The following is a 12,236-nucleotide window of genomic DNA, read 5'->3' as shown; positions in this document are numbered from 1 at the left end:
CAGGACCAGTTTGTTCACTGACACAAGTCATGGCACGGTAGACACTTAAACCACTCATTGATTGATACCTTGACCAGCAAGCACAGTCCCTCAACAGTTGAGGGACTGTGCAGCAATGTATAGTCAAGAACATAAATGCACTTGACTCCGCTATCGAAGTGTAATAAACAAATGATTTCGACCTTTTCGCCATAAGAGGGCGCAAGCCTTTAATAAGAGTATTAGAGATAGAGCAATGGGTTTGTCGTCCACACGTCGAAAAATTAATGAATGTCAAGCGGTAATAAAGTTACCAGTAAACCAAATCGCACGCACAACATAGCAGAAATGCACAAAATAAAAATATACTTTGGTATTAAGATATTGTTAGGTAAACAATCGCATAGAATCCTTTCAGAACTCTGGCTGATATATTTTGTCAACAAAAATTATTGAAGATTGATGTTTTTATGGTGGAGCGAATCTTTAAACTTTCAAGAATGAGTTCAGTGAAACAACTGACATGAGTTGTAATATAATATAAAATCAAAATTATAATAGTTACAAGGGTGGGGCTATTGTGTTTATTTTTGATGCGATTTTTTTCAAGTATAATAAAACAAGCAGCCTGTCGGCCGAGATAACTCCGCTGTTAGCAATGCACATTTCAATTAAAGAACAGAAGATATCATTAGAAAATGAACAATATGTATAGTATCAATGCAATGGGACTTGCTGTTTTCAACAAGAATTCAAAAATATTACTTTTCACCAAAAATGATCATCAAAATTAAGTAATTGAAGATATCACCACAAAATTAACATATCTGAGCGAGGTCCACATGTAGTACTCATATATGTAATATAAAAGCAATCAGACTGGAGGTTTTCAACAAGTCGAAATATCACTTTTCACCAAAAATGATCATCAAAATTAAGTAATTGAAGATATCACGAAATTAACATATCTGAGAGAGGTCCACATGTAGTACCTATATATGTAATATCAAAGCAATTAGACTTGCGGTTTTTAACAAGTCAAAAATATCACTTTTTACCAAAAATATTCACCAAAATTAGAGATTTGAAGATATCATCATGAAATGAACAAATCTAAAAGAGATCTATCATATACACCAAGTATCAAAGCATTCAGGCTTGTAGTTTTGTAGAAGTCGATAAGGTAAAACATTGACACGGAAGACGGACAATCACTCATCAAGATGATCACTCGTATGATAAGCTCCGCTTGACAAAGTCGACAGCGGAGCTAAAAAACAGTGTACAAATAAGATGACGAAATTACATATTTAGAATTATCAAGATCAAATAAATATATTCTTGTGTGTATCCAACACACTCATTCATTCGTTTTTTTACAACCTGCTTAATACATAGAAATCTGCAAATAATTATTGAAAACGTACATGATATTTTTAACACAAGATTTCACCCTTGAAACATTATTAAGTCTGATATCATAAAATAGCAGTTAATAATAATAATCACATAGTTTACATCAGAACGAATCTATCGATGAGAGTGTAGTAACTCCAGCCAACCATGTCTAGTTAAGATCTTTGGTTGTTGTTCTGACTGAGTGAATTAAAAGAATAAACTTCATACCGATCAAAGATGAGGAAAATTCTCCTTGTAGGAGGAACCCAGCACAGGAAAATTCAACTTTCACCCAATATTTACATTTATACGATGACTATGAGTGAAAAGGTTGGAAACACAAAGTTTATTGATCACCAAAACATTTATACAACATACAAGGAATCATAAATCTCTGTGATAAGAACATTAATCCAACAATAGACATTGACAGGCAGACTTCATATTTTGAAAGGATTTATTATTCACTGGGTTTTATTTTTACTTATTTCGCTTATAGCTAAGTCAATCATAGAATGTATAGTTTCCTTCGCAAAACTGAATGTAAAAAAATAGTGAGCATTCTATACAAAAACAAATCGGCTAAAATCAAACTCAGTGAATATTTCTCGTATGTTATGTGGTGGGGTTAAATGTCAGATGAAATATTGACAAAATTTTAGTGAACGTAATATAGTGTATTTAATCTCTTTCTGCAATGGCTACGAGGTGTACATCAATTTCTGGTTCAGTTAAAATCCTAGAAGAAAAATTAAAAATATTGACATTTTAGAATTCACAAAAAATGCTCAAGTTACACAAAAGAATCAATTAAACTTAGTAGTCTCTTTTTTTTCCTCTGAATAACAGCTTGTTGAGAAAAATAGCTACAGAAAACCAATATGAATCTAAATTTAATGCTTTTTTGTCAAAATAGACAATTCTTCTGCACCATGTAACAGCTACAAAGCTACAGTACCACTGTCACTCTATTAAATTTGCTCACATGTTTCTAAACCTCCAACCCTCTAAAGTCTAAAGACAGCTACATAACTGTCCCTTACCTGAATTTAGGGTTGTCCTTAGTCACTACTCCTATTTCAATTTCAGACGGTTTGAAATCAGCAGATAGTACAGTGGAAAGACATGTTATGGCAGTCTGAAAATTACAGAAAGGAACTTTGAAACTTTGTCGTACATGACAAATTGCACAAAAATATCAGTTACTCTCATCCTGTACAAAACTCCCACACACAAGAACATATCAGAAACCACAAAACTGACACACTAATTACCATAAAATCTGTATTAGAAGCCGCATCTCTAATAGAAGTCGCACATATTCTTTAAACAATTGAGAATAGATGCTCTAATAGAAGCCGCATCCCTTCTATTGCATTGTACCATTTTAATAGAAGTCGCAGCTTCTAATACAGATTTTACAGTATTACCTGTACTGTTTGTTCAAATGTCCATTCTAATTTTTTCTTGATCTTCTTTTCAAGGAAACTATTAGCTTCAGTCTGTTTCACACCCACACTGGTTGCTTTGTATCCGCAATAATAGCCTGCAGGATCAGTCTTATAAATTTGAGGTCCAAACTCGTCATCCATACCGATTAAAATCATACCTAAATGGGACAATATAAACATAAGTTATATATATATTAACCATGTTTGCTAAGATTTAAAGATCCTAGTGAAAGCAATGGGGTTTACAAAGTTGCAAATTGAGTTGCATAGTAATAAATATACTGTTAGTAATGGAAATGTACATAAAAATACAGTCAGTTGTGGGAATGTTATGTCCATAAAAATGAAATGATGCCTCTGAATGCAATAATTCGTCAAGGCACGATAGACATGTATGGTTTTAAACAAAGTTTGAATACCTAGTAATCAAGTAAAACACTGAATTATTTTATACAGTGATGTGATACATGGTCTCGGGCCGAGTCAAAAATGTTCTCAGAAAACTAGTGGAGTTTATGAATAAGGCAGAAAATATTGATCAGTGGTTCACAAACTGCAAGAATATAATTTTCATGATAACTACGGTACATACTGCAGCCTAATGGTCTCATCTCAGCATTCTGTGTATATACTTGTGAAACATCAGATATTCTTTTACACAGCATGTCAACTGGTATGTTGTAACCATATTTGTATTTCCAATTGGCAGATTCATATCTAGCACGATGTACTTGTGATTTACTGTCAGCTGTGTACGAATCATATAAAGTCAAGTTAGCAAACAAATCATGATTTACACTCATAATATGTCCCATATATAAGGTGGTATACACAATAACAGTTTATTACATTCCAGGCATTTGTCACTATGTAGTGTTCTTCATTTTTATATGCACTACCATATCAGCTAATTTGCATATTTATTTTGTATAGAAATGATTGAAGCGGCAGGGTCGTCACCTGCGCATGCGCAAGAATTGAGTCCCAAGCAATGATAACACACACTCAAAACGCAAAGGCTTGTTTGTAAACAATGACACGCTATGGCCATCTGACGCATGTGCAGGTGACGACTCCCCCACTTTAACATATCAATATTCTCAATTGTTGAAAATGTAAGCACGACATTTCAGTGGTCAAGCATGGTAAAACCATGTTGCTTAAAAGTCCTAGAGGGAACACTGCAATGAGTAGTGTTCAGTTATTTATGATTTAGATATGTATAGCATAGAAAGCATACTTTTCTAAAGTCTGTGGTGAAAGCAACAAAACGCACAGTGACGACTTTGGTTGTGTAGTAAATCTCTCAAAAACGGTATTTTGAAAGACAACACATTAAAACAATAATAACTTTCCTTTTACCCATTTATAGCATGCTATAGCACTAAAATTTCTTCACCACACTATACATACTGGTACATTTAGTTTCTATGCATTATCTCACAAGCAGTATTCTCCCCAGGCCTTTCAAGCACTGTGGGTCCGCGTTGCTTAGACAAACAGCCACGTCAATTTTGTCTTGTCTTGAACAAATTTAAAACAATAACATATATGATCGAAAGGTGATCCCGCCTTTGTTAGTCATACAAAGACGATGATATAAACGGAAGTCTGCTAGAAGTTACTAAGATATAGTAGTAATAATTACGACCGATGCATGCTGGGATACATAGCGAATTCTGATTGAGGCAACAAAGATGGCGATGCAGAGTGCATGTTATTGATTTATTAATTTCATATTTTGACAACCTGCAGTATTGTAGACTTTACAAATTTAACAAATGTTTTACTGATGTCATACAAACTGACTGATTATTATGCAAAAACAATTATGCAAAATAGATGCATTATTATGCAAATTAGCCATGACTCTTGACATGAAGTCTGGGGAGAACACAGCACAAGTGACAATAACTCACCAACAAGCCCTGTCATAACACACCCAATACCATCTGTAATGTGATATAAATGAGTGACAGTGGAAGCATCCAATAATTTGTCCTAATTAAATAAACAGAAAGAAGTTGTGAAGACATATAAAAAATGAACCAAACTTAACATGAATGTTGCTGTACTACAATGTAGGTGGCCAGCCCACATGAATGAGCATAGGCATGGAGTTGAATGAAAATGATTCACTTTGAATCTGTCAAAAAAGAACACAATAAAAACATGAAATGTGAATTTACAAAAACCATGTCTAAAACAGAAACACATTCTGAGTCATAATGATTCTGCTACTTTGTTCTAGCAGAAATTTTTTTCTGAAAAAAAAAAGCCATTTGCAAATGATGCTAGATCAAAGCATTTAAGACACAAGATTCGACACTGCACTGGCAATTTCTACTCCAACAAAGAGAGTTAGTTGGATCACAGGAAATAAAATTACGATACTATTCATTGGAAACTTAAAATTGATCACATACTGGAACTTTCTTTTGCGTCACTACAACAGCTGAGTCTACTCCCCTGATTGCCACTGATGTCAGACCTCCTTGATTGATTGCTTTGAATGCATATTCTGAAGAGAAAACAAAAATATTAAATTTCAATTTTTTTTAGTAAAAATTAACTTTACACAAGTCATGTTTTCAGTTTGTTCCAGTTTGTTTTAATCCACTTGCATGGGAAACTATGGGTAATACTGCCAAATACAGTACTGTGACCCAGCTTACTTTCACCAAACACTGATGTTGTTAACAACACATATATTCTGCATGTACTGCACATTATTGCTTTTCTGGTATTTACGTACTGATGTCACTAAAAGCAGTCAGAAAAATGTTGGGAATTTTATGGTTTTAAATGAAATAAAGTGAGCAATTTATAAGAATGCAATGGTTATGTGTCCCAGAAGCCACAGGAATTATTATTAATTTTTACATTTTACTATCAACACAACATTCCCTTCATTTTTTATAAATGTTTATCACTTTCAATGGCAATTAAATCCAACCAGCCAATCAATGAGTACAGCATGCAATGACATCACTTGAAGATGCTCTATTGTTATTCCATCAGCTACTAGAACCCTCTTGTTTCAATTTGAATTGTGAAATTTATAAAAGAATAGGTTATGTCTACAGTAAAGGAAATACCGGATCGTTAAAATGAACCATCCATCAAATTCTGGTGGCACATTTTTTTTAAGCAGAGTAGATATGAAATATCAGAAAAAAATAATAATAAAGACGCTGATAAAGTGATTGTGGGACAGACTAATTAGTAATAGATGGACGTTGGTATAATATTATTTTCCATTTGTGCTTTCCGCACATGGGTGTCAAAAAACGTGTTACAAAGAATGCTTGGAGTATTGTATATTATACAATGTACATACATTTGTGAAATCATTTTAGTAGCTTTTTTTATGTGGTATCAAATTAGGTGCTGGACAACTGGACCCCCATAATAACTATGACTTATTTAAATTCAGGATTTTAAAGCCGCAGGTCTAATTCGAGGTCGAGATGTTTAGAAAATCATCAAATGATGAAGATACCAATTAATTTACTAGTTCGCCATATTATCAACAGTTGATCTTGTGAAGCTTTCATGAATGTTCTCAGCAGCATAATTCCCATTTCAGGTCGACATTGATCTGTAATCCAGCCTACATTTGTATTATATAACTCACTTGTTTGCACGACATATACGATATACAACAGTAAGTTTGAACATAGACCTATGGTTTGAACAACCATGATGCAGCAGAAACCTTGTGATCCGGCCATTTACGAGTTGGCGGTGAGCTCACAGTGTTTACTACTGCAATTTAACGTACACACATACACAGATGAACTTACCAACTTGGTATAACCTTCCCTCTGGCGAAAATATAGTTATGTGTCGATCAAATCCAGCACTGCTGCCACGGGACATGTTGCAAAATTCGGGTAGTCCAGCGATTTCGTCTTCTGCAGTGAATAGCGTATGTTGGTGGAACTTTCTTTACTCAACACACAACTCTCAAGACAAAGATTATTGGGAAAGGTTTGCTAAGAATTGTATAATTGTTAATGTTGATATCTAGATTGTCAATTTCTACACCGACGAGTGAATATGAGTGATCATGTACTCAAGAAAATGATTAAATACAATTTTAATTACACCAAATGACAGAATTCAGCCATATTGTTTAGCACCACCAGCGGCAGAAAACTAATTTCTTTTTACTTTTTACACCGGTTTAGAAGGGAATATCCTTCCTCGAGCAATTAGATATTATTTAAATTTCACATATCTACCAAATACATTCAGTTCGGCGAACAAATAAAATATTATCCAAATCAATCAACGCTTTGAATACGAATACAATTGGTTTTTTAACTGTCCGGCCATAAACATTACGTGAACTACATTTGTCTACGCGAATGTGCACAGCACCCCGGAAGTGGTGTTTGCCAATAAATGCCAACCTGTATGACCGTGCCTTCACTGCGCTTTCGTTGAAAGGTAGTCCTACTATATGTTTAGTAAGTGGACTCTACTAGTACTAGGGATAATTTGTTCCAGTTAAAGGTCCGGTGATTGTGATTTGTTTCTTTTGTCTAATGGCAGCGGTTAGAGTTGTGTGGCTTAGGTAAGTACGTGTTTATAAAAATCACCAAGACAAACAACCGGCTCTACTTGTAGACTGTATATAATTTTATAATAATGTTATATATTTTGACGTGGCAGTGTCATTTATAATCGTTAATGTTTGTCTCATTTCTGGCATTTAAAGGAGTTTGTGGGGCTGCTTTTTCTTGTTTAGAGCATTTGTTTGGGCGTGTGACATTAGTATTTTGCAATATGTTACATTTTTGTAGTAAACATGACAAAAAAAAATCGCTTTCCAAACTTTTGCTAAGTGCTGCTGTTAAAGTAACATTTGGACAGTGAAAGTGTTTATTATATGTTCGCTTGTGGCATTTGATGACCCGGTATACCAGTATTGTCTCTATACCATGATCTTGGCAGAAAGTGTTATAAATAATGTTTTACAGTTATAAATGATGGAAATAGAAATACAGTAGTTAAAATTACAACTACTGAGTCCAGTTATGCTATTTCTCCTACAAGTACAGGTACTACAAAATGATATATGTGGAACGTGGAGGGTGAGAAAACCAGACAGATTCAGTACACATTACTGATATCAAAGACTAATATTTAGTTCCACTGACTGTGAAAAAGTTTGAGCGCCACAAGTGTCATACTGCTCCAAGGTTCATTATTATCAACATGTATACAACATATTGAGATGTATTACCCCGGTATAAGTGTACATGAAATTTGAATCCATGCTGATGACACTTTTTAGTCAAGTACATAATTTGAAATATTAAATTGTGGTATTAGATTCAACTGCTGCATGTAATTAACAAGTCACATGGATTATAAGCTTGTAACATTTGTTGAATTCAAACTTGTATGAATGATTTATGAAAACTGGTTAACTAATTTCATGATTTACTCATTTGCAGGGCCATACTTGGTGGCCTTCTGCTGTCGAGTGTAGTTTCTGGTGAAAATGCTGCTCAAGAAATCAGTAAGCAAAGCACACAAGAAGGGGGACTTTCTGACTATTGGGTGTTTCGTCTTTTCCTCAATTTGGCCGGATATGCGTCAATAATTATCCCAGCCGCACTGGTGATAAAATACATCAAGAACTCAAATATTTTGGAGAAAGGAGGTGAGTGAATATTTGCAAAATATGTTCTGAAGGTGACAACAAAAATCTGTTGTTTTTTGTATTTTTGATACATTATTTGCATACCATGGATGGTTCAAGTTGAAATAGATTTGAACTGAAAGTGTCCTGTATGTGTCCCATGCATGATCACCATTACACATCTCACTATTGTCATACACATTCTGATTTGCCAGCAGCTGTCATTGATGTCTTTATTGTAAATTTAACATTATTAAAATATATACACTCCCATTGATAATTGTCTGACAAAGTACAGTGGTGTCAGCTTGTCAGCTCCAATGCCGGATACAACAGCTGTTGAAATTGTATGAAATACCATAAATGTCAAAAATTGCCACATCATTTGATTATATCAAGTAACTGCTTTTGTAACTGATGGAGTACACTTTAGATACTTAATTTAAAAAAATGCTTAATATATATATACCGGTGTGTATGTGTATATATATATATATATATATATATATATATATATATATATATATATATATATATATATATATATATATATATATATATATATATATATATATATATATATATTCAGTTGATTTGTCATACCATGTGGCTGACTATGAAGATTTGTAATATTCAGTTATGTATACAGTGACAAATGTGGAAAAGGAAATAAACTATTTTTTTTCCAATCTTTAATTGCTCCTACACTCTAATATTTCAATTGATTTAAAGCTATTTATTTGCCTTATCTTGTGTCTTCTCTACATCATAAACTGATCCCGTCTTACAACAGTGCTTACGATACTATTCATGGATTTTAAAAAGTTGGTTTATAATCAAACAAATTATAAATTTGTTCTTGCATATATCACAGGTCTGGGTCATGGAATTATTTACACAATGACAAAACGTTGTGTCTATGGTGATGATGAAGAAAAGACAAGTCTTGAAGAAGGTCCTAATATTATTGTACCCCCAAAGGTGAATAATGAATCAGAGCTTAATGAATCAGAGCGTGACAAACAATGGGTAAATTCTAATCTTCCTAAAACAAAGTGGGTGATTTTTATTGCTGTAGAATTTTTTTTCCCGGCCTTTTGTTCAAATTGAAACCTACAAGGTTTTGATTGCAGCTTGAGCAAAGCCGAGAAAAAAATTATTTGACACCTATTGTTATTGAAGATAAGTGCAGCTATTCATATATCTGTGTCACCTTGTCAACACATTGTCAAAATCATGTTCTTCTCTAAAACCATAAGCCTGATTGTCTGATCTGTTTTTGCATGGATCATAGTACATTAAGCTCATGTAATTCTGTGTTCGGTTTATTCCTTTTCCAATTCAATGTCATTGTGACACATTATATTCAATATGGGTCCCATGCAACATGTGTAATGCCGTATGGCAACCATAATCTTTTAAATAATGCATGCTTGCTTGTACATGGAATGATTTGATATTTGTTATGATACATGAAATTTAATTTTAATTTGCCATTGTAATGTTTGCATTAATATTTATCTTGTAATCACTCATCTTGCATGTTTCAATGTGTGTTCTAAATGAGCATAATTTGTATGTACTCCTGTCAGAAGTTTAATCTTATATTTTGCAGACAAAAGGTAAGCGAGCTTTGGTCCTTGTGATATGTGTCGCTGGTCTTCAAGGTTCTTACCTCACATGGGGAGTTCTGCAGGAACGAATAATGGCTCATGATTATGGTACAGAAGAAAACTCTGCTAGATTCAAAAATTCACAGTTCCTGGTGTTCATGAACAGGATCTCTGCACTGATCACTGCTGGAATTGCCATGTATCTGTTAAAACAACCACGTCACTTAGCACCTATGTATAAATACTCTTACTCATCGCTGTCAAATATCCTCAGTAGTTGGTGTCAATACGAAGCTTTGAAATATGTAAGCTTCCCGACACAAGTCATAGCTAAAGCTTCAAAGATTATACCAGTGATGCTGATGGGAAAAGTGATATCCCGAAAATCATATGAATATTACGAGTACTTAACTGCTGTTATGATTTCCGTTGGCGTGGCTTTATTTTTGCTTTCACAAGGAGAAGAAGGTTCCGGATCCACAGTGACAACAGTATCTGGCGTCATCATATTAGTTGGGTACATGACTTTTGACAGTTTTACCTCCAATTGGCAATCAGAGATTTTCAAGCGTTACAAAGTATCTAGTATTCAGATGATGTTTGGAGTTAATTTATTTTCTGTTATATTCACTAGTGGTTCTTTACTGGAGCAAGGTGGTTTCTTTGAAGCCCTGTGGTTTATGACTCGGTATAGTTTATTCACTTTCCACGTTAGTCTGTTATCTTTATGCTCTGCCACTGGTCAGTTATTTATTTTTTACACTATAGGGGAGTTTGGTGCTGTAATATTTACCATAATTATGACAACGAGGCAAGCTTTAGCTATTCTGCTCTCTTGCATTATATTTAGTCATCCAGTCACATTGATTGGTATGTCTGGTGTCGGTGTGGTTTTTATGGCCCTCCTACTTAGAATTTATGCCTCTTCCAAGGCCAAAAATAAGAAAGTTCCTTCACCAGCAACAAAAATGACAGATGTGGTGACGAGTAAATCTTAAGTTAAAAGCAATAAGATGTATTTTTTTTCTCTGTATAAAGGTGAAACTTATTTATTTTCAACATCCTAAATATTTCACATTTCTTGGTCAGTACAAATGCTTTTGTATTTTTTAAACGAGATCCGTCAAATGTAATAAAAAAAAAAAAATGTACAGTTATCATTGATACTGCCATTTGAACACTCTGCCCCAGAACCACCTCACTTGTGGTAGTGGTTTTATATTCAATTTGATTAAAATAAGATCTTTGTGAGATTATTTCTTTCCCTTTTTCGTTATTTTTGTCGTGAAATGAACAGTGAATGCCAAAAATAAAAAGAGAAAAATAACCCTGCTAAGTTGTTATTTTGATCAGATTGTGGTTGTCTGTGTTTTGAATTTGCATGCAAAGATGAATAAAATCCTAAACTGTTTTTAACTCCAGCTGACAAATAAGAATTGTTTTTGGTTCAATCTAACTATCGATAATTCAGATCTGTGATCGTTGTAGACAATGTTGTACCACACTGACTGAATGTCCTTAATCGTTCAAATCTGACATTCATAATAGATTCCCAAGTACAGTTTTCTAGGGATGTACGAGATACCTTGGCCAACCTGCATGCATTAAATTAAATCAAATAGTTGGGTCTAAACTTCCCCCTCGCCATTTCCTACAAATTTTGTTACGTTGTACTTGGCATTCATGTACTCAATTTCATCTGTATCTCGTATACAACAAGGTTGTCGTGCAACACTTGTAATTGTGCCAAAAGTTAAAATGAAAGACTGCAAAATATATATATATATACTAGTATATAGTATTCGCACAATGTTATTGCATATCCATTGTTATGCATCATGTACCCATGTACTACAATCTTCCTTTAATGTAATTTTTGGTGCTGGGAGGACCCACCACTAAAGTCTAGCAATGTTTATAAAATACTACACCCACACAAACAATTTTCATTTAATATGTGGGAATTCTGTATTTATTTTTTAACTTTGTAAATTGTAAAACTAGTAAATAAATTGTGAACATGTTTATTTTGGGGTTATTTTATTATTGTATTGATGTCTAGTTGTTATACAGCCAAATAAATTATTAGGACCTATTGTTTATCAGATTTGTCTTTGATTATGTGTCGTTCCACATTTG

General features: G+C 33.8%; 2 protein-coding genes across 3 annotated transcripts; one reads left to right on the top strand and one right to left on the bottom strand.

The window, feature by feature from the left end:
- Positions 1-1,703: 1,703 nt before the first annotated feature.
- LOC100366332 (proteasome subunit alpha type-6) lies at positions 1,704-6,971 on the bottom strand. Its single transcript, XM_002741307.3, has 7 exons — positions 6,635-6,971; positions 5,255-5,349; positions 4,748-4,829; positions 3,421-3,576; positions 2,808-2,986; positions 2,421-2,515; positions 1,704-2,116 (listed from the first exon to the last, which is right to left on the bottom strand). The coding sequence occupies exons 1-7, from the start codon at positions 6,708-6,710 to the stop codon at positions 2,059-2,061; spliced, it is 741 nt and encodes a 246-aa protein (XP_002741353.1). The 5' UTR covers positions 6,711-6,971; the 3' UTR covers positions 1,704-2,058.
- A 243-nt stretch (positions 6,972-7,214) lies between these two features.
- Positions 7,215-11,294, top strand: LOC100366487 (adenosine 3'-phospho 5'-phosphosulfate transporter 1-like). Of its 2 annotated transcripts, none has more exons than XM_002741309.4 (4): positions 7,215-7,410; positions 8,297-8,505; positions 9,359-9,465; positions 10,100-11,294. In XM_002741309.4, the coding sequence occupies exons 1-4, from the start codon at positions 7,382-7,384 to the stop codon at positions 11,093-11,095; spliced, it is 1,341 nt and encodes a 446-aa protein (XP_002741355.1). In that variant the 5' UTR covers positions 7,215-7,381; the 3' UTR covers positions 11,096-11,294. The 2 variants fall into 2 exon arrangements, with proteins under 2 accessions (XP_002741355.1, XP_085349207.1); XM_085493081.1 differs by having other exon boundaries at positions 7,246-7,410; positions 9,359-9,513.
- Positions 11,295-12,236: the final 942 nt, after the last annotated feature.

The sequence above is a fragment of the Saccoglossus kowalevskii genome, chromosome 2, assembly GCF_978046115.1.
Source record: "Saccoglossus kowalevskii chromosome 2, keSacKowa6.1, whole genome shotgun sequence".
NCBI lineage: Eukaryota > Metazoa > Hemichordata > Enteropneusta > Harrimaniidae > Saccoglossus > Saccoglossus kowalevskii.
Note: the sequence above shows the minus strand (reverse complement) of the source record. Positions and strands in the feature narration are given on the sequence as shown.